The sequence below is a fragment of the Gadus morhua genome, chromosome 4 (genome assembly GCF_902167405.1).
Source record: "Gadus morhua chromosome 4, gadMor3.0, whole genome shotgun sequence".
Lineage (NCBI taxonomy): Eukaryota > Metazoa > Chordata > Actinopteri > Gadiformes > Gadidae > Gadus > Gadus morhua.
The window spans coordinates 15,695,001-15,719,134 of record NC_044051.1 but is presented as its reverse complement, the minus strand read 5'-3'; the positions used below and the strand labels follow the sequence as shown (position 1 = coordinate 15,719,134).

At 44.1% G+C, this 24,134-nt stretch overlaps 1 protein-coding gene across 1 annotated transcript; it reads left to right on the top strand.

Annotated features, from left to right (window-relative positions):
- The first annotated feature begins 1,657 nt into the window (after positions 1-1,657).
- On the top strand, positions 1,658-12,050 carry urm1 (ubiquitin related modifier 1). The gene is made up of 5 exons (XM_030354865.1): positions 1,658-1,716; positions 2,905-2,975; positions 9,190-9,271; positions 11,160-11,208; positions 11,592-12,050. The coding sequence occupies exons 1-5, from the start codon at positions 1,682-1,684 to the stop codon at positions 11,658-11,660; spliced, it is 306 nt and encodes a 101-aa protein (XP_030210725.1). The 5' UTR covers positions 1,658-1,681; the 3' UTR covers positions 11,661-12,050.
- The last annotated feature ends 12,084 nt before the right edge of the window (positions 12,051-24,134 follow it).

Below are 24,134 nucleotides of genomic sequence, written 5' to 3'. Positions count from 1 at the left end.
AGCAATATCATGACACAGAACAGAACCAAACGGCATAAGTGGATTCCAGGACACATTTCTCCATAAATTTCCTCCCTTCTCTGTCTTCCTCCCGTACAGTTCCATAGGCGTATCGTGTCATGGCTGTGAACTCTAAGAGGATTCTCTCTGCCTAGTATCCTGTCACATGTTAATTTCACCTCTTTACATGGTAACCTAGAACCCAATCTCCCAAGTCTGCCAGCGCAACAACCATCCAGCTAGCTAGCTAGCCGTGCAAGCCAACATCCGTTAACCCTTAATCTCTCTCGCTCTCTCTCTCTCTCTCTCTCCTTTGGCGCTTTCATAGCTAATCCATTGTGTTGTTCATTGTCATCTGATCATGTGTGACCTGGACGGTTCCTCAGCCTATCAGGGAGCCAACGTGTTTGTGATGCCTATCTTTGGAGACAAAAGCCATGCTCTGTGAGCGGGGAGATGCATGTTTTAAACGCATTCTACACACAAGAGTATAGAGCATCGTTTAAACCTAATTGAATCATGGTCTATAACAAATCCACTTTTTAATCTTGCATGGATAAAAGATGTGAAGAAGATAGTGATTCTCTCTCTCTCTACAGTCCCCTTCTGTCTCTCTCTCCCTCCCTCCCATCTCTCTCTCTCTCCCCCCCACCTCTCTCTCCTCTCTCCCCCACCTCTCCCCCCCCACTCTCTCTAACATCTCTTCTCTTAAAAAAAATCGACTTTCAATTGTTACATTTTGTCAGCTCAAACGGATGATCCATTCTGTGCCAACGTCCAGCCTAACAGAAAGGGAATATATGTTTCTGATTAGACCTACACCACGGTGATGAGGAAGACACACAGACGACCACCATAACATCAGCTGTCACCATGGATGCTTTTAAACAGCTCAAGCTGTCTCAGTAAATGTGAGGTGACACACGCTGATGGCAGAGGGGGGGGGGTTATTCTGGTCGACTACGTCTCAATTTATTCAAATGTTCCCACAGCCATAGCCTTCTCCCCCACCATCACACCCTGCATACTTACCCCTCTTGCCGCTCGCTGCTTGCTAATGTTTATACCTGACTTTATCACAGAATATATGAGAGAATCAGTGGAAGGCCCGCAACACTGGCTGATTTAGACAGATGTTTGTGTAATATTTGGTCAAAGCCAAACCTTAATATTTGAAACGTGTTCCACCTAACTGCAGGCTAAGGGCCTGTACTATGAATGCCTTCGCTATGACTTGTCTTCAGTATCCCGTTCCTTTCTCCCTCGCTGTGTCTTGCATCCCTTCTGCTGGCCCCCGTGGTTGCTCTATCTGCCCCTCCACTGACTCCTCATTATCACATGAATGAAGAGGCAAAGCCCGCGAACCCCAACATAAGGCGACTGAATTGCAACATAAACTTGTGACCGACGGTCCTAAAGAACACTTGCAAAAAATAAAAGGATCAGCTGTGATCGAAAACGTGTGATCGAAAACGTATAAACTTGGAGTAAGAATGGAGAGAGATGCCATCACCACGTATTCACAATCACAATAAACATAGATGTACATTTGTTCTGCTCGTTCTTGCTTCTGAATCTGCATGCTGTTATCGTGGATGTATTTTTAGGACTTTTACGTTGACACAAAAAGACGTACGTCACTTCCTCAAGCCACTCCCCCACTCCTGCGTTTGACAACAATATGGCGGCGCCCATCACATTACACCTGGCATTTGGGTGGGTTGTTTCCTAATGTATTAGTTACTAAAGATTGTTTTATAGTTAATTTACATCCAATTTCGCGGTCGCGTGTCACCTTCTAGCAATAGAATTTCAATAATGTATTGTTTTGTATTATTTTCGGTTGCATTAGTCAGTGAGTGTTAACGATCCTTAGCAGCAGCCGCTTTATGGGATGTTTTGGGAATCCTACTGTGATCATGCCTATCTAGGACGAGGTCTTGCATATCGATCACACCGTCTTGGGATCGTTTAGGGAGCTTGTCCTGATCAGTATTGGGTATCGGGATACAGTTGAAAAGAATAGTAGAAAAGCAGTACTACAGTAGCAGACTGTACGAAAGCCAAGTGGATGTTATTTACATTACTATATTATTGGTTGACACGGTTATTGTTACTAAAGAGAGGCTACTATAATGATCTGAATGTGGCGCATTAATCCACTATCACAAAGACACATTCTTGTTATATCCCAATGTCTATGTCTTTGATATGACCGTCCTATCTTTTTGAAGAGTACATTTTTCGCAATGATTATAAATTACCCAGTGAGGGGACAATAAACACATTTTAAGTAGCTGTGGGTCTGCATTTTAAAACATAGGGTCTGCAAGATAAGTGTTTCTTTGAAACGAACCCCAGCATACACACTAAACAGACCTAGTTAACGCTCTGCTTACCGTATGTGTTTAATGCACATTCGCGAAGAATTGGCCTGTCATTCTTGCAAGCATTTTTGTGCATGCTTTTTAATGCCGTGCATATGCATCAACCGAGGTTACATATGCCTGTTTGGCCATGGCTGTCATTTTACGTATACCATAAAAATGACGTTGAATAATTTTTTAATATCCGTGTCAGAGGACAGAGATCATATGTTTCAAGTATGAAACTATGTTTGTAAGAAAGTGCTGTGCTGATTACCTTTCAGTATTTGTGCACTAACAGACAGTATGCTATATAGACATTATTCTATTCTCTGTTGTATACATTCATGTAAGCTAAAGAATCTCAGTATTTCATTGTTATTGGGAATTTTACTCTACTTTGCTTATTATTTTAATTTGCAGCCTTTTTCATGTGAACCCATGTCATGGAGCAGGATATAGTATGTAAAACAAAGCAAAGAAAATTACAATTTATAAAAATTCTGTTTGTGCCAATGCCTCTATTCGTTTCTACTAGGGGAGGGGCTGAGCTGCTATTTGATGGTGTAAAGGAACATCATGTGACTCTTCCCAGCCAATCAGAACCCTGTAAGTTTAACACGGCAACTGGTCCCACCATGAACTTTTCCTCAATCAATGATCTGGGCTGACCCTCTTCAGTTTACCTGTAGTGCAACAAAGTATAAACTACATCCTTTCTCATCAACTCACTCCTCTTCTCTTGCTCTCACCTCTCCTCTTTGCTTCTGGCATTTTATCTTTAAGTTTCCCTTATTTATCCAAGGGACGATCTCTCTCTCTCTCTCTCTAGCTAATTCTCAAAGCTTTCTCTTTCATTTGCAAATGCTTCTCCCTGATTATGCCTATGTGTTGGGCAGTGACCCCCACCTAAGAAAGACCAACATACTGAAGGGGGGAGGGTCAGTTTGGGGCGTGGGGCGCTGTTGTGTCCAAAAGCAGAGTCAAACATTTTTGTGGGAAATCAGTTTGAATGATGTGGCGGGATCCCCCTCTTCTTCTCTCCCCTCCTATGGTTGAACTCTGCCCCAGAACGCCTACAATCAAAATGGATGCTAAAACTTGGGGTTCCTCAACTTTGATCCAAATTGTGTTTGTATATTTTGTGAAAGGTAATTCTTGTTTTTGTAAGCAGCTAAACTGGTAGAGGGCTGCATATGCTATGCTGGTGCAAGATATTGAAGATATTGTAAGGAGAGAGAGAGAGAGAGAGAGAGAGAGAGAGAGAGAGAGAGAGAGAGAGAGAGAGAGAGAATATTTGTTGTTTGTGTGCGTGGTGGGGCTCTGGAAGGACAGACGGATGGACAAGGGTCTGGTGGTATTTTGTGAAACAAAGGGTGTTCACCCACGGCGCTCTGATGTTACCAGGGTGACCGAAAGACAAAAGTTGACCAAAGCAGAGAATGTCAGCCAAGTATGACCTTGGTGCACCAGCTGACCTGTGTGTGTGTGTGTGTGTGTGTGTGTGTGTGTGTGTGTGTGTGTGTGTGTGTGTGTGTGTGTGTGTGTGTGTGTGTGTGTGTGTGTGTGTGTGTGTGTGTGTGTGTGAGATTAAAGCCAATTAAGGCTGTCATAGTATCATATTGTTTTTTATATTAGATTTGCTTATTTATTTATTTTTGCAATTTTGTGTGCTTTCAGAAGGTAAGAGTGTTGAGCAAACATATTTTGAAATCAACCTTATGCATTAGACTTTTGATATAAAGGGCATCTTAGGGTTTCATGTTATAATCACAATTATTGTAATAAACTAAGTTAGGCTCTTTGATTAAATAGTTCATCTGGCTCTTTCATTGTGTGTGTGTGTGTGTGTGTGTGTGTGTGTGTGTGTGTGTGTGTGTGTGTGTGTGTGTGTGTGTGTGTGTGTGTGTGTGTGTGTGTGTGTGTGTGTGTGTGTGAGGGGGGGGGGGGGGGGCACTCGTGCATGTGTGTGTGTCTGTGTGTAAGAGAGGGAGAGAAAGCGGCGTGGGGGTTGAGCGCCAGACTATGGATGAGGGGCCAGCAGATATAATTGGTTCAGAATCCTTTCCTATTTCTCTTTGACCCCGGCCCGTGATTGATGACCCTCAACTGAAAGGCTCCGCCCACTGGAGCAAAAAGAAAAAAGCCCAGACACACACTGCGATGTAAGGATCGCATGGCTCCCCCTATATCGGTTAAAAGGAACCCCCCAGAATGATAGATTACCCCATCCCCCCCCCCCCACCCCCTCCCCCAGACCCATCATAATGACACCAGGACAGAGGAACGCAAGACAAGAGAACTCAGACACACAAAAGAAAAAGTGGACATTATTTCAAACCGACGTCAAAATGGCGCCTGTTTCCCGAGCCATAGGGGCGCGCGGCGACGGCACGCCGGAGCGGGACCACAATGCGGCCACCCGGCGACGCAGAGCAGAGACCGCCGTGACGCAGTTTGGTTTATATTCCCGCTCGTTTTGTTCCCCTCCGGTTCTGCTTCGCCCTTCGCCATCTCATGGTTCTCCAGTGTCTTCTGTGATGTTCACATCGTCTCCTCCGTTCTGGAGACGTTTCCCCCTTTCAATTTCAGTTTGGTTCTTGATACCTATTTTTTATTTTCCCGCTCTCTCCTGCTCCCACCTCGTCGTTCTCTTCCTCCTCCTCCTCCTCCACCACCTCCTTCTCTTCTCCTTTTTCACATAACATGTGATAGAGGCTGACATTCTATCACAGATCACAGATGGCAGCCCTTTTTCCCCATCTTATATACCAAGGTTAGCCCCCCTAAACCGAGAATAAACCAAATGTCTTCACATTGTCACATCTAAGAATCACAAACCAACTCGCACACCAGGCAGGATGGAGGCTGGTCCTTGTGGAGTGAGGCATTGTGCATTGTCGGCCACACCGGTTTAAGTGCAGGTTTATACGCCTTTTACAAGCGCGCGCGCGCGCGCGTGTGTGTGTGTGTGTGTGTGTGTGTGTGTGTGTGTGTGTGTGTGTGTGTGTGTGTGTGTGTGTGTGTGTGTGTGTGTGTGTGTGTGTGTGAAGGTGGACACGAGGATGAGGAGGGTTTTACGAGAGAGGTGGAGATTGAGAAAGAGAGAGAGAGATGAAGTGTGGACAACGTAAAAGAGCACATTTAAAAGAGAGGGAATGGATGAAGGTGCGAGCAAGGGTGTAATGGTGGAGAAAAATACTGTGGCGTGGGGGGGGGGGGGGGGGGTGGTGGAAAGGGGGGGGGGGAGTTATGACTGCTGTACTGATTGCTTCTGTTTTTAGCCCCACCAAGGTGCAGGTCAATATTCACTGCTCTTCCTTTCTGTCTCTCTCACTCCCTCTCCATCTTTCGCCCGTTCTTGCATCGCTCTGCCTTGGCTAGCATGCACGTGTGTGTGTGTGTGTGTGTGTGTGTGTGTGTGTGTGTGTGTGTGTGCGTGTGCGTGTGCGTGTATGTGCGTTGGTGGAGGCGGTAGGCATTCGTCTTGTTTTATTGGGCCAGTGGGAGGGCTGTGGAGCCGGTACAGAACACCACTGTCCTTATTTCAGTGAACCAGCAGCAATACCCATTAACCTAGTGGTCCTCTACGCCCGCTGATCAGGTGCACTTTATTAATGGTAAGGATAATGGCCATCAAATGCACTTCTGTGCTTTATGAATATACAGTGATATCAATGGGACATCAGACTAGAGCTGATGTTCACAGCAAACTGGGAGGAGACGGAGAGTACAACCTTTGCAGGTTGGAACCGTTTTTTTGTGATGATGTCTCCCTCAAATGTTCTCTTTACATAATATTGTGACATAATGGCATTTTTTTTACTGCTTCTCTATATGTTTACATACCTGTGTGTGTGTGTGTGTGTGTGTGTGTGTGTGTGTGTGTGTGTGTGTGTGTGTGTGTGTGTGTGTGTGTGTGTGTGTGTGTGTGTGTGTGTGTGTGTGTGGAAAAAGGCATGTTATGACCTGCTTAAGTTCAACCCAATTAGCACCACTTGATTAAAACACACAGATATACATTTATAGAAACCTAAACCTAACCTTTGGCTTATTATGGAAATTAAAAACAGAGATAGTAACACCCTGCACTTGATTCTGTGCCCTGAAAATATCATATGTATAAGATATTTCAATATGTTCCCTCTGTCAGCCACCGGTACACAAATGTGTGTCTTTTGCGCGCCTCTCGCTGTGCACTGCATTGGTTGTTTCCCGTGCGGGTCACTATCAAGGAGGCCGGCAGCGTTGTGTGGTAATGCGGTGTCGGACGGACCTTGGATCTCCCTCATCTCTTCACAGTCCCTCAGCATACGACGCCCACGCACCCTGACCCTCACTCGCTGGGCTTGCTCTAACACTCTCTGATGCACACTCTACCTCTCTCTACCTCCCTCGCTCTCTCTCTCTCCATCCATCCTCTCATTCAAATTGTTTTTTTGGGGGGGGAATGTTTGATGTTCATCTGCTCTCTTGATAAAGGCGGCTGATTCCGGTGTGTGTGTGTGTGTGTGTGTGTGTGTGTGTGTGTGTGTGCGTGTGCGTGTGCTCTCGTGTTTGTACGTGTGGATGCTAGAGAGGGAGACAATGAAGGAGAAGGTATCCCCGCTCTGACTAGCAGCTTCTCCCCACAGTCGTGGCGTAGCTCGCTAACGTGTTTAGCTAGCTCCTTTAGCTCGGTCCTCAGGCAGCGTGTTGTGTGACCGCCGGCGTGCAGCTATGAGCAGAAGCACTTACCTGAGATCCCACTTCCTGGGTGTCGTTCGCTGCTTTGATAAATAAAAGCATTGGTAAAGCATATTCTATGTATTTCCTGTTGATAGCGAAATACATGGCTTTGAGCTGTGGGATGTGTACCGCCACACACACACACACACACACACACACACACACACACACACACACACACACACACACACACACACACACACACACACACACACACACACTGAAACTCAAAATCCTCAAATGTATATAGAGAGTATAAATACACACATTAAGGCTGATTCAATTATGTTTATAACCTTAAGGCTTTTGCCCCCCCTCTTCCACCAATGCATCCATGAGATTTGTGTGTTATGCATTTTTTTGCCAGCTACCCTGAAACACGAACACACACCATAAAATAAACGTATTGTGATCAGAGCGTTACGCTTTAATAAACATATGTATATGTATTCATGGTCAAATGTTGAGTAGAGATTTGTCTTAATGCCTTTCCTGACGGCGGCCCCTCCAGACGACCGTGGTGTCTGAGGGAGGCTGGCCCTTTGTTGCAACAAGGTCAATGTGATTGTTCCCGGGGTCAGACTCCATCAAAATTCAAGCATTGTCGATATTTAAGCTACGCAGAAGGCGCAAGTGTTTAGCGTCTCACGCTGATAAATGGAAAAAAAAGGATATGTTTTTGTGTTTGGTTTCTTATCCAAAATGGATCGGACCATTGTTCCGTTAAATGTTTGGCCACCGTTTTTTTCGTTATGTCCGTACCAAGATTCGAGAGCGGTGGAGATGTTGTAGCTGTGATTTGACGGGTTTTGAAGCCGAGATGTACATTTGTAGAGCGAGGGTTAGGATTTTTTGTTGACCATCAAACATCTGGGTTTACATTCGGTGAAACGTGAATGTACTACTCTCTGTCTGTGTTCTTTTGTGCTTTTTATCAATCTGTGTGTATACGTAAATGTATGTGTGTGTGTGTGTATATATATCTACATATGTACATGTCTGTGTGTATATAGACATTTATATTTATTTATATATATAAATATATATAGGTATCTATATATTTATTTATCTAGGTATCTATATATTTATATATCTAGGTATATACATCAATGTATCTATTGAATTATATACATGTATCCATTTATCCATATATTTTTATATCTATGAATATGTTTCTATGTATCCATAAATCTATATATGTGTATGTATTTGTATATGGATTTATACATTTTAGAAAATGCACACACACATAACACAGAAGAGTACGTTCACGTTGATTGAATATGATACATTTTGTGTAAATAATACGTTCTGTGTGTGTGTGTGTCTGTATGTATGTGTGTGTGTGTGTGTGTGTATGTGTATATATATTTATTTGTTCATCATTCATTCTACATCATCCAGTATCTTCATCGTATTATTTGATATTATCCTTTGTAGTCTCTTATTATGTAATTTCAACAGCCAATGAAAATATGGTATACTTCTGAACCGTTTGTATTGTGACGATAGGAAGGTGTCCTCTACACTATATATACTGGTGCGAGATAAGGCGTATCTCTAAGATGGCTAGCCAGGCGCCGCCGTAGGATTCATGGCTCTCTGACATACTGAATAACCTAAATATTGTAATGAAATGCGGTAACGAGCGACGTCCATCCATAGGGCCCCAGACGGAATAGGGCCCCAGACGGAATAGGGCCCCAGACGGCTGGGGTTTTAGTGATTGCTTTTTTCATTCATCACATCGCCAGGAGACCAAGGTAGAGAAATGGCCACGCTCTTTGATTGTGACCGTCCAAGCACCCCCACCCGCAGCCCCCCTGACATGGTCTCCATCCCCCACGCGCACACGCACACAGACCCACACACACACACCAATACACACACACACCCCCACACACACACACATTTGATTATTAGTACCCCAAATCCCGGTCCCGTCTGATGCCTCTGTCGCGTCACATCGACCGGGTGGGGCGGGGTGCTGACTGGGACCGCAGACCTTGACCCTTCACCTCTGACCTTTGACCCCCGTTGTCTGTATGTCTGTCTGTCTGTGTGTGTGTGTGTGTGTGTGTGTGTGTGTGTGTAGGGAACATGAAGCAGCTGCTGGTCTGGATTGGGCAGAACCTGCTGAAGGAGCGACCAGAACTCTTTGTTCAGGGAGACGACGTGTGAGTCCCTGTCAAGTGCAACACGCACACATACGCACATGCGCACACACACGTAAATATATGCACGCACACAGATACACACACACACACACCCATGCACTTACATAGACACATACACACAATACAAAACATACACACGACAAAAGACATAGACACACACACGCGCATCAAAATACAGAGAGACTAACACACTTACACACAGATCAAAATACAGAGAGACACACACTGCAAAACACAGACACACACACACACACACTCTCACACACACACACCAACTAACACACACACACACACACACACACACACACACACACACACACACACACACACACACACACACACACACACACACACTGCAAAAAACACATACACACTGCAAAACACACACACACACACACCATTAGTGAGCAATATTATGTGAACAAAAAAAATCACAAATATCTGATTTATCACAATGAATAAACAATAATGTGGATTTTGGACCAAAAGAGGTGCTAGACTATTATGCAGCTAATGGCTGCAGCATCCTTAAAGTGTGTGTGTGTGTGTGTGCGTGTGCGTGCGCATATGTGGGGGAGGGGTGTTCCAGAGAGCAGGCTGACTTTAATGGCTGCCTTTATAACAGACTATTTATAGCAGCACCTGAATGACTGAGTTACCAATAAACATCATAGATAAAGAGGTGTGTGTGTACATACGGGTTCAGCCAACTTAAAATATTTTGCAACGGATGCACTATTCTACATTCTGATGTGTTTCACCAAAAATATATAAAACATGGTGTGTTTGTGGGTGCAGAGTGTGAGTGTATGTGTCCATACATGCTTGCTTGCACATGCTATCGTATACTCTGAGAACATGCCCTTTAAATCGATGTGTTCAGGCAATGCTCGCTTTATAGTGTGGTGTAGAATGTAACAATCTGGTGTAGAATGTAACGGTACCAACGCTATATGGGGGAGAACGTAACGGTACCAACGCTATATGTGGGAGAACGTAACGGTACCAACACTATATGGGGGAGAACGTAACGGTACCAACACTATATGGGGGAGAACGAAACGGTACAAACATACGTTGTTGGTCACATTTTGCTTCCCTCCAACTAACTCACTCTCATCAAACATATGTAAAATGTTTTCACACACATTACATTGTAGGAAGTACAGACCAAATAATCGTATTCTCCCCTCAGATTAGTCAAATATATCTTTCCACATTCTCTTTGCAATCTCACTTTGCTCATCACGTTCCAGACGTGCCTTTTAACCTATGGACCCCTGAAGCTAAGCATCTCATTTTGGTTCCCGCCTAGCCCTTCTGAGTGTGTCCAGATTTAATCAAATATATAAGGTTTATCATCAGGTTATTAGTCAAATACGGACCTCAATCTGAGGTCTGTGTCAGAAAGAAAATGTTTTCTTTGTGTGTTTATAACACAAATGTATTATTCGGATATGTGTCTTGCTCCATTTAATGTTGATGTTCAGAGCTTTTCTTTGTTACATTATATTTTGTGACTATTAAATTAAACTGAACGTGCGTGTGTGTGTGTTGGTTTGTCCACTCTTGCGTTTGTGTGTGTGTGTATGGGCTGGTACGCTGTTGCATACATGCACACACACACACACACACACACACACACACACACACACACACACACACACACACACACACACACACCCCCATGCACGCACGCACACGTGTGTGTGTGTGTGTGTGTGTATGTGTGTCTGCCTGTGTGTGTGTCTGAGCGTGCATGTGATTGCGCGTCCTGTGTGTGGTTAATGCACCATCCTGCTCTTAAGGTGCATGCATTCAAATAGGGTCCTCTGCAGCATATATCTGCGGCGGTAGCCTTATGTAACGCTGATCTGGTCCCCCACAGGAGGCCTGGAATCCTGGTGCTCATCAACGACGCAGACTGGGAGCTTATGGTGAGGATGTGGGATGTCATGGGGGGGATGGGTCTCTGAACCTGGGCTGGCCTCACCTCAATGCGTGTTGAAATATACACGTATGGAAGCTAGTGAAGGGGCTAGCGTGTTAAAAATATGTCATTTTATGAGAGATTGATTGTATTTTTTAATGCCTAATACACACAATAAACAAGTCAGAAGTAGATGAAGGCCACATACACAGACACTCACCCATACACACACACACACACACACACACACACACACACACACACACACACACACACACACACACACACACACACACACACACACACACACACACACACACACACACACACACACAAACATACACAACCACAAGTCCTCCTCATCACTGTGTCGTGTTGTGATCTCCGCAGGGGCAACTGGACTACGAGCTCCAGGACAAAGACAACGTAGTGTTCATCTCCACCCTGCATGGCGGGTAGACACGTACGCAGAGAAGGGGAACACACCCACACACACACACACAAGAACACAAGAACACACCCCATGGGATGAGCATTCCAATTCTTTGGTTTACGATTTGAATAAAGTGATGATGATGATGTTGATGATGTCAGACTATATAGAAGCAACCGGAACATTAAACTACCTGGACCCTCGTTTCACCCATCCTCTTCAGAAGGGCTTCACACTGAAGCCTACAGCCTTCAAGGCTCTCAGAGGCCCCGGGCCAGGCTGAGGGGTGCCTGTTTGTATGTCAGTGTGTTGAGAAGACTGAACACATGCTTCTTATTTTTTTTTGATGCCATAATGTATCATGGTTTATGACAAACATACAAGGATTGTTACATTAAAGTATTTTTTTTCTATTTTGTGTTGTATATACTGTATATTATGTCAAATTTATATTTAGTGTTTGGTCTTATTTATCTAGTGTACAATTGGCAATACATTCAAGAAAATCAAGAAATGTAAACAATTGAATGCCTTTGCAAAGAATATTTCCACAACTTTATTTTAAATTCTAGTTATTAAGACAGATTTATTTTATAAGGAACTTTGTGACATTTTCCGGAGGGAAAAAATACTGGTTAACTTAATAAACGACAACATAATTTAGACAAAAGCCAAATTTACCAGGTTAACTTGCTTTTATTTCAATCAATGTTCATTTTTCGAGCCTGATTTTCTTTGAAAACGTCAAACCTCTAATTTGACACTTTTGACATATATTTTGAACATTTCATCCTTTTAATTCGTTGTCATTGATTAATTTATCCAGACGCTCGGCTGTGTGTACCAAACTAATGCAGACATTACCATAATGTTTCACTCAATAAATTAGGTATTTTTTAAATCACGCTTCGATAATTCCCTCAGATATATCGGATCGATTTCAGCCCAGCTGGGTGATCGGATTTGAGTTTTAGGGTGATTAGAGGGGACTTCAGGGACTACTTGGCGTTTCTATGGGCCCATCCAGCAGAACGCTAAGGGGACTGGCGGGAAACCTCCAGTCCCGCTGCGGGGGGTCGCGGTCTAGCCTCGGGGTCGCCCTCCCCGAAAACGCCTGCGGCGACCAAAAGCCTTTTTCTCGGTTGTGGAGTCCGATTTGCAACGGGAAACTGGCTGATAATGGCCAGGAGAAAGAAAATGCTAATTCATCCTGAGAGGTTTTATAGAAAGCGAGAGTGAGAAAATGTAGCGTTCCAGTCGCAGCTAACCTGTCGTAGAAGTGTGTGTGTGTGTGTGTGGTGTGTGTGTGTGTGTGTGTGTGTGTGTGTGTGTGTGTGTGTGTGTGTGTGTGCGTGTGTGTGTGCGTGTGCGTGTGTGTGTGTGTACGCGCGTGCGTGCGTTGCAGGGGACTATAGCTTATGTAATGGAGGAGGATGAAAGAACGCACGCGCGCGTGACCTTTCTGTGGCGGGCTCTGAGAGGGGAACGCGAGGCCGTCGATGTTTGGAACGTTCAGAGGATTCGAAAAAAACGGGATTTGTAACGAAATTGAATGTTCGGCTTCTTTTCCCACTTTTTATGCGAAGATGGTTGCATATCTGTTTAATTCCCCCAACAGGCCTATTTAACCACATTTAGTATTAACTAAAATAAACAGCAGATCTATTTAAAGCAGCAGCTGTGAGGCTCATTTATGCAAATATAGGCCCGTCCTGACATATGGCAATATAATGCAAGTTTCCTTTAAACCTATAGGCCTAAAGGACTTTACATTTAACCTCACGCATTTTTCATGACCATTACAGTGCAGCCATTTAAGGTTAGTTCCACTATTCGTTATTGTTTCGAATATTGAGTTTATTATTAAACCCGGCCAGTGGAACCATAATATTGGACATTTACCCCAGCAGAAATAGAGCATCAGGGAGCGAGTCTCAAAACAATTATCATCAAGTCAGCTTGAGATGTACCGGAGAATTAAAGGCAGGGAGGGAGCATCTCTCTGCCTCTGGGCTGGAAGGAAGAACCTCCAGCATGAGTAATAATCTTTATCTTTTGCAGCCTATAGGATGCAATTGAACGTGCGTTTCTATCGGACGTTAAACAACAGATGGACAGCTTTTCCTTTAGAAAAGCCAGCCCTGTCCTCTGTTGTTTCAACTTAACAGTCATGCATCTTTATAATTATTATGTTTCAGCTCATGTTGTGGCTCTGACCCCCAGGCATAACGGATGCTGTTGTGAAGACATAGTTTGGTATTTAAACAATGTGTTACATAATCCACTGCTGCCTAATCGAATGGAACACAGAATAGTTGTATTGGGGTATTAATGATGAAAATGTGATTCCAATAATGATTTAGGCCTGTAATCCACTTGTGTTTGGTATATTTTCATGATTTCATTGGAAAGGACTGTGGGAAATGAAAGGGCCTGTAAGCCAGATCATGTTAGTCAGCCTCCACGTTGAAGTGTAGTATGGAATCATCAATGTAAAATATACATATTAATGTACATTTTATATCACATTGTGCATTTGTTCGGATAAACCAACCATTTATTTTTTACAGTTTGTTCCTTATTTCTGCCAAATGATAGGCCAACCACGGTCTTAATATATTTACTATATTTAATTTGAAAACCTCAGAAAGCCACTGTTTAGCAATCATCAAACCATTTTCAATCTCTTTATAAGTCACATATTATTTGGTTGTGCGTTGTGATATTTATAATACAGAACTCCACATACTGACCCAGAATCCACTGGACATACTGGTGTGTGCATACTGGTTTGGTCAATTAAGCTACAAGAAACCCGTAGTTTTAGAAGAGAATCGGTTGGTTCTTATTTATTTATATTGTATACATTCAATGGTGATGTATTCCTACATTCATTTTAACCGTTCAAATTTTTTTAAAAAAAAAAGGAACTCCCAATAGTAATGTTACGAATGGGCATACAGTAGGCCTACCACCACCGTGATCCAAAACCAATTAATATCGAAACGAAAATAGTGAACATCAAAGGGGAGACTGGTGCCACGTGATTTAGTGATGTGTCCCCTAACGTTAGTGAGTAACATCGTCAGAGGCCTTGTTTGTTGGAGCCTCTAAGGCTTGTTACTCATTTTGGGACAAAAATGACAAACTAAATGATATATTTAAATAACAATCCACTCCAATAAACTATATCTCCAAGGCGTGTTTTGTTTAAAAGGATAAAGAAAAGGAAAAATAATGATTTTTTTTGTGCATCCCAGGTAGGCCTATAGGCCTACAATGATATGAGAATTTAAAATTCATATGCCTACCCTCGTCTTTACTACGAAACGAGCTTTTTGCACATTTGTTTCTAGAGAAAAGGTATAACAATTGCATTAAGAAGAATCACGGCTCGTCTCCTTGTTGGACGGTATTTGGGCTGTTTTATTTTACGATCGGACTCATCTTAAGCCATTCCAGGTCCCATAGGCCACACGCGTCGATATGCACGAAGACAACTAACTGTTTTATACAATTTGCTGAAGCGTCGATACATCAATGCTCCCCGTCGATAGTTGCCATTTAAAACAAACAGGCTAGATTAGATTTTCGACAAAGTGTAAATACCAATCGGGGCCCAGGGAAACGCACATGCGGAGAACACATCACATGAGGCAAAGATTATGTTCCCTCCACTTTATTGGCCCAATACCACGTCCGGCTACAAGATATGCAAATTGAAATTTGTTCCTTACCTGAATCATTACCATTTTCAATAACATTTCTTTGTATTACAGGCCTACATATCCCAGAATGTGATGCCCAACGTTGACATTTCGTCTGACCGACAGACAGCAAAGTGATGAATTGGAGTCCGCAGCAACAGATGTCCATACACAATTCTTGCGGTTGAGTTTTGACGTGACTCAAGAATTGCGTTTGGACAATCAGCCGCTAGAGACTCTAAACAGGGTCGTCAGAAGAAAAAACAAGAGAAATAAATACCGTGCCCCTTCATGGTTCACTGGATGTACTCACACAAGATGCAGGTGTAGTTCTATAGGCTCTAGGCCCTGTGTGCACCTGCCCCCCTTGCAGTCTGTAGGATGTGTACATCGAATGTATAGCCGACACATCTGCTCTGATTTCGATGAGAATGCATGGAAAAGTTTGGTCGCTCGCTGTGAGGGAGGTCACATTAGCTTAATGGGCATTATTTCCCATTCTCTTTGTTTAGCATTCTCCATTCATGTGCCTCACAAATGATGCTATTTACTGCCGGTCAAATTGTAGGCCTATGCCCGAAATATACAACCTATGCCCGTAATATACAATATACAAACCCTTTTTCTAAAGATGCATTTAATTGCACTACTACTGTGCAAATTAATGCCCTGAAAAATAACTCTTCATAAAACGCTGGGTTGAACCCTCCACACGTAGGGCCTACTTTAACTGCCTTTATCTTATAAACCGTTTTAAAAAATACATTTGCAACATGTAAGCTAGTACAAGCCACCCAGGAATACCATCAATACATCTAAAGCCCCTAATTTTAACTACGTTCCCTTTACTTATTTACCCCCCCCCCCCCCCCCCCCCCCCCCCAGAGGAGAAGGAATGAGAAAAGCGTGCACACATAGGAGGTACTTTCAGCATTCCCCTCCTCCCTTTCCTGCTTCTTTAAAGACGCACAATCCTAGATAAAAGGCTAAAGTTAACCCCAAGTCCCTTCCTGGATTCGGAGGGCCTAAAATGGCTGAACGGCCCCCGCGTCTCAATGAAATGTCATCTGCCTCCTCCTGCAGCGAGGCTACAACGCGCGCTATACAAAGCTGCGTCTCCGCGTAACAGAGGCGCAGGCTATACGTTGAGGAGGACGACGTCAGGGGAGGAAACAGAAAGAAAGACCATTTCTGCACCTGTAGTGGCATCGATATAGGTGGCAGAGGATGACTGTTCAGTTCTGGAGCAGCACCATAAATACGATTCACACAGATCCCCCCCTTCGCACACACAAACTCTCTCTATCTCACACACACACACACACACACACACACACACACACACACACACACACACACACACACACACACACACACACACACACACACACACACACACACACACACACACACACACACACACACACACACACACACACACACACATTAAGGCTATACCGTTCTGTACCGTATCCTGCAAAGACACGGACAAAAAAAGTAAGGGACGGATCGGTCTCTTCCCCCCCGGGCGGTTCCGCTGATGGAGTCGATGAGAGGGGGGAAAGGAGGAAAAACGTTAGTCCCAGTGTGTCCTTGGGCCAAATTCCCCCACGACGTTCGTCGACTATCCTACGCTCCGTTTAATGAGAATAACAACAAATAAGGGATTAAAAAAAAACGCTGGAAGAGAAGGAGAGAGAAGAGGAGGAGAGGAGGCGACACGCGTTCAGCCCGGGCTGGGGAGATGGAGAGAGCTAAGGTCCCCGGCGGCGCTGGCAGTATAGTGTCCTCCTCGGTGTCTCCTCCTCCGGACGGTGGACGCTCCTCGCGACACCTCCTCCTGGTGTGCAACGCGCCGACTACTGCTCCGGCTCCTTGCCCTGCTGGCTCGTCTTAAGCCCGGACCCAACAATACGTTGCTGCTGCTGCGACGGACGGAGAGAGAGTGGGGAAGGTCTTCGCTTGGTACTGAATTTGAATAACGCCATGGGGTGATAAATGTCCATTGTACCGCTGAAGTAATGAATCTCCGCTGTCCTCTGTGTCACACACACACGCACGGGCGCGCGCACGCACGCTCACAACACACCACTAACGTGTATGTGTGTGTGTGTGTGTGTGTGTGTGTGTGTGTGTGTGTGTGTGTGTGTGTGTGTGTGTGTGTGTGTTTGTGTGTGTGCACGCGTGCGCGGGCACACATACACACGCACACACACACACACACACACACACACACACACACACACACACACACACACACACACACACACACACACACACACACACACACACACACACACACACACACACAGAGACCAGCAGCTGCGATGGAGGGACCAGAAACCCCTCTTAAAGACACAACAGCCCCATTTTCCTAGGCCTAAGAAAAAAAAAGCGAGAGATTACAAACCCGACAGTGTTTACTCTGCGCCAAAACGTCCTGAGCGCGCTGCGTGACGTGTGTGTTTCTCTTGTGTGAGCAAACTAGTGCAACGCCGTAACCAGGCACGCGGGCATAGAGCAAGCTCTTCATTACCATGTTTCACTAATCAACACAAAGTGATCTGTATTCCTCTCTGGGCGGACAGTGCCAGGGGACCCGAGCTATAGATCCGCTGTGGAAACAAAATGTATCAACTAAAATAAGTAAATGGTCTGTTAAGGAGAGACATGGAGAGAGGAGGATTTGTCACAGTTTGACAGTGCGTGACTTGTTCAAGGGGCATGATGTCGCCATTGGGGGCATATGTCTAATCCAAAGCTTTTACATGTTTAACTTTAGGAACTTTAATGTTGATTCAAAAAGTAAATTTGATATTCAGCTGCATAAAACTGCTTGCCACACTTTCATGTTCGTTTCGTTCGTTTCCCCCCCTATTTAAGCAACACGCATATTCATTGAATAGTTTAAATTAAATTGAATAGTTTAAATGTACAGATTTGTTTCGTCCCATTAGAGGAGATTTAAAAGGATTGGGTGACCAAGGAAGGAACCTCAAGGCAGGACATGCGTCAGATGGTTAGCTTAAATACAGGGCCATATTCTATACAATTCAGCTCTTTAAGAATGCACATAAGTCATCCCATCCCATTTGACCCATCTCTGGTTGACATTATTTGATATCAATGTAATGAAATCTAATGAAATACATTTAATTCTTACAGACATCAGCACTTTAGACTGCAGCATTTTCGCGCCGTATGCTTACATCCTACCTCTATAAGGGAAAGGGACCCTCTCTCTCTCTCTCTCTCTCTCTCTCTCTCTCTCTCTCTCTCTCTCTCTCTCTCTCTCTCTCTCTCTCTCTCTCTCTCTCTCTCTCTCTCTCTCTCTCTCTCTCTCTCTCTCTCTCTCTCTCTCTCTCTCTCTCTCTCTCACTGTCTCTCTCTCCCCCTCTCTTTCTCACTGTCTATCTCCCCCTCTCTTCCCCCTCTCTCTCTCTCTCTCTCTCTCTCTCTCTCTCTCTCTCTCTCTCTCTCTCTCTCTCTCTCTCTCTCTCTCTCTCTCTCTCTCTCTCTCTCTCTCTCTCTCTCTCTCTCTCTCTCTCTCTCTCTCTCTCTCTCTCTCTCTCTCTCTCTCTCTCTCTCTCTCTCTCTCTCTCTCTCTCTCTCTCTCTCTCTCTCTCTCTCTCTCTAATAAATCATCCTCGCTGATCCCGCCCCGGACGCAGGGGGTCCTCCTCCTTAAAGCTGATTCCTTTTTTGTTTTTTTCCCTTCCCTTTTCATCCTCTGAAGCAGCGTTAAGTTAGCCTCTGCTGATCCGCGGCGCGCCTCTCTCTGTCCCCGCGCGCCTTTTCTCTCTTTCATTCATTCAGCCCAGTCACTCATTCACTGCTCCTTTGAACGGTGAAAAGCAGAAAACCCTCGAGCTCGAGCTTCTCTTCAGCGAGCGCTCCGCCTTTTAATGTTCGACTCCTCCAGAGGCGGGAAACTGAGCAAGTCAAGAGGGGCTTCTCTGCGCTCGCGCCATGTAATCACCTGGGCTTTCCCGCGGGATATAAGAGAGCCTATTTAATGGCATTTGTCATCCAAACAGATTTTGCTCAGCAAAATAGAGAGTTTAATAGGCCTTCACTAACACACAGCGTGCGTGATTATCACAAGACCAGGCATAAACACAACTGTGTTCTCTTCGATCGAGTCATTTCACTATATGCATAAGTATGGGTTCAAATTTTAAATCAAGGAACTGGGATGTGTGAGCTATATATCTTGTCCATATTGTCATTTATTACGGAAAAATAAATGAAAACCAACATTCAAAGGTATTCAAAGCCTGAACGTTAACACTCATTTCGAAGAGTCACCATGTTCTCTACCGCTTGTCTATCAAGTTAGAAGTGAGAACAGGTGGTTATCCGCAAAAAGCCAATCTTTAGGCCTAAGCACTCCCTCCCTTCAGAAGGTTAATTGTTTTGGATTCTCTGGCTGTGAGCCGCGAGGATGACACCCACAAATAAAATGGTAATCATCGCGAGCGGTTGGCATGACGACCAGAATGCGTTCGGTGGCGGTGGTTTCTTGCTGGCCGTGGACGCGGGAGCCTTATTAGCTCAGTGTTGCTTTCATGTCGCCATCGTGGGTCGTGGTGGTGTATAGTCAAGGGGTGTGTGTGTGTACACACACAAACAGTAGGGGGCTGCGGCGCTCTAAGCAGGGGTCACTGTGCTTCGCTCCATTCACAAATCAATGTTTAACCCGCAGGCTTAAAGGGCCTGGCAGGGAGGAGAGAGAGGGGCCCGTTGAGGGCCCGGTAACCAAACGGCCCCTCCGAGAGATGGAGAGCAGTTATAGGACAATGGGAACAGGGAAGCCCTTTGAATACACCCCCCTCAGTGAAGGCACCTCACCCCTGCTGCTAGGCCAAGGCTGATGGAGAGGTGAGAGAGAGGGAGGGGGAGAGAGAGGGGGAGGGGGGGCGGAGGGGGGAGAGGTGAGAGATAGAGGGAGGGGGGAGAGGTGAGAGCTAGAGGGAGGGAGAGGGAGGGAGAGGGATATAGAGAGAGAGTGAGAGTGAGAGTGAGAGAAAGAGGTACACATGGGAGAGAGAAGAAAGAGAGAGAGAAAGGCAGAGAGAGGCAGAGAAGAAGAGAGAAGAGAGGATGGAGAGGAGAAAGGTAGAGAGAGAGGCAGAGAATGAGAGAGAGGATGGAGAGGAGAGAGAGAAGAGAGAGAGAGCGAGCGAGAGAGAGAGGTAGGTAGGGAATGCGGTAGGAGAGGGATATGCTAACAGCGATTGAAAGGGAGGGCGGGTCATTATAAGAAGGTTAATGGAAGGGTAGAGGGTAAACAGAAATAGTGCCAAGGGTACTGGTTAAAGTGCTCTGGTAGAGCGACTCCACTCTTCATCTGTCCAGCAGCATTACTAATAGCCCTCTGATACTCCTCCTGAGAACACTGCGGAGGCTCAACCAGCTAGCACCTATAGGATAGAGCATACTGCTATATACTAGCTTACTAGGGTGTACTAGTAAACCCAATAGGGCTAGGGTAATATACAGTATAGGGCTAGGGTATACGACTGTACACTATATGGCTAGGTTAATATACAGTATGGGTCTAGGATATAGTATTATACGGCTAGGGAATAGTACAGTATAGGGCTAGGGTAGTACAGTATAGGGCTAGGTTATAGTACAGTATAGGTCTAGGGTATAATACAGTATAGGGCAGGGATAGTACAGTATAGGGCAGGGGTATAGTACAGTATAGGGCTAGGGTATAGTACAGTATAGGGCTAGGGTATAGTACAGTATAGGGCTAGGGTATACTTCAGTGTAGGGCTAGGGTATCGTATAGTGTAGGGCTAGGGTATAGCACAGTATAGGGCTAGGGTATAGTACAGTGTAGGGCTAGGGTATAGTACAGTGTAGGGCTAGGGTATAGCACAGTATAGGGCTAGGGTATAGTACAGTATAGGGCTAGGGTATAGTACAGTGTAGAGCTATATAGCACAGTATAGGGCTAGGGTATAGTACAGTATAGGGCTAGGGTATAGTACAGTATAGGGCTAGGGTATAGTACAGTGTAGGGTATAGTACAGTGTAGGGCTAGGGTATAGCACAGTATAGGGCTTGGGTATAGTACAGTATAGGGCTAGGGTATAGTACAGTGTAGGGCTATATAGCACAGTATAGGGCTAGAGTACACTGCTATACACTATAGGGCAAGGTTATACTACCATACAGTATAAGGCTAGGATAATATACAATATAAGGCTAGGGTTATAGTACTATACACGAGGGTTACTATATAGGGAACACTACTATAGTGTTACTATATAGGATCCTGCTATACACTAGGGTTACTAGGGAATAGTACTATAGGACTACTGGGGGATACTCCAGTATAAGGTTGCTATATAGGGCATACTTCTATACACTATAGTCCTACTAGGGGATGTTACTATACATTTTAGTGTTACCATATAGGGTATAGTACTATATACTAGAGCTGTCAGTTAAACACGTTATTAACGGCGTTAACGCAAACCAATTTTAACGGCGTTAAAGAATTATCCCGCGATTAACGCAATTGTTTTATTTAGCTATTTCTTTGGCTCAAAACATAGAAGCAGTAGCCTGACTGCTATGTTCAAATGACATTTGTTCAAAGCAGTCGTTTAATTGCACTATAGGCTCTTTTTTTGTATCGTCCTGTTTTGATATGCCAATGTTGTTATCAATAAAAAATCATTTGCACAAGGCAAGCCGATGCACTTCACCATGTTGATAAGATAATTAAAATGAGAAGAATTATGGGACAAAAAAATCAAGGGATATTTAGCATAGAAAAATAATTTGCGATTAAACGCGATTAATCGTGAGTTAACTATGACATTAATGCGATTAATCACGATTAAATATTTTAATCGCTTGACAGCTCTACTATATACCATAGGGTTACTATATGTGTCAAACCGCTATACATTATAGTGTTAGTTTATAGGGTATAGTACTATAGAGCATAGTGTTACTATATATGGTAAACAACTATACATTATATTATTACTTTATAGGATAGAGCATAGGGCTACTATATAGTGTATGGTATTAAACTTACAATGGTTTTGAGATTAAGGTATTCCCAGGAAGTATACCTTTGAATGTTGTAGTTGTGTACATTTCTATCAGGTCCATGTTATACAGAAATAGAGAGAGGCATATTAGCTGGGTGCAGATCCAGAAACAGGGACCATAAGATCAGCACAAACCTTGGTTGACATTATAGTGATCAGATTCTAGTTTCAGAACTGTGGTGAAGATGAAGAGCCTATTTAATGGCATTTGTCATCCAAACAGATTTTGCTCAGCAAAATAGAGAGTTTAATAGGCCTTCACTAACACACAGGATGGACAAAAGACATTGTTCTGCAAACATAAAAGGCAAATTAACGAAACAAACTAAAGCTTTCCTACAATATTGCGGCTCTCCCCTGATGGACCCATACCATAGAGCCACACCACCCACACCCCCACCCTCCACGCTGCCCAAACATTCAACCATTCCCCGGAATTTTTTGATAGTTGCTGCTGGGTTGCCTGGCAACAGCGCGACAGACAGCATCATCCAGGGAGAGAGCGTGTGAGACGCAGATGAGATGAGAGGGAGCCAGGGGGAAAGTGCTGTCCTCATCTCATTCTCTTACTTACACCTAAGGAGGTAAAGCTATTACAGCTAAGGAGGTAAACATCAGTACTTATACCTACCGAGGTAAACCTACTGATATATATGGAGGTAAACCTACTTAAACCTATGGAGGTAAACCTACTTAAACCTACAGAGATAAACCTACATAAACCTATGGAGGTAAAACTACTTAAACCTATGGAGGTAAACCTACTTAAACCTATGGAGGTATACCTCAGTTGTTATATCTACAGAGGTATACCTCAGTACTTATACCTACGGAGGTAAACCTTACACCTACAGAGGCATACCTCAGTACTTATACCTACGGAGGTAAACCTCAGTACTTATACCTACGGAGCCGAGGTAAACCTCAGTACTTATACCTACGGCGGTATACCTCAGTACTTATAGCTATGGAGGTATACCTACTTACACTGGTATACACTTTAGGTGTTAAATATGTGTACGCACAATTGTAGGAGACTCTGTGATGTATAGCCTGCGCAATGTTAAACCAATTGATGCAAGCTATACCCATGACATACATAAAGGATTCCCGTGAGTGCCTGTTCACATGAGATAAGGTCAGTATGTCTGTATCTGATTTCTGGTCGGATAGTGTAAAAGACAGAGATCAGCGGAAGCAGGACGCTAAATGAAATTGTTCTCTCTCTAAAACAAATTAGAAATAAATAAATAATCCATCTATTGATTCTGTTATCGAGCTCTGTCTGTCTATTGATCTGTCTGTCTGTCTGCTGTCCCTCTGTCTGTTTACATGTTCAGCTAATTAAGCAGCAGGCTAAGTATTGCTTTCCTCTTCTGTATATATTTGTACATATTCCAGACTTATGAAGGAGTATACTGTGGTCGCTAAATAGTGTTGGATTTTCCTTGGACAAATGTAATCTCAATTGAAAAATTAAATGATTCAGGTGGTTTCCTTTTAATGCGACATTTTGAATAATCTCCTATTTCAATCAAAGTATTTGTTGTTTTTCTGCGTGTCACATGACCTCAGAAACGACTGGGGCTGGGATCCATCTTGTGCTGACCAAGTGGGCCTTGACTTGTCCGACAGACACAGGCCATTTATTTATTTTTTCACAGAGGCAATTATGTGTAAGTGCTTCAGTCAAACTGCAGTATTGGCCACCTGA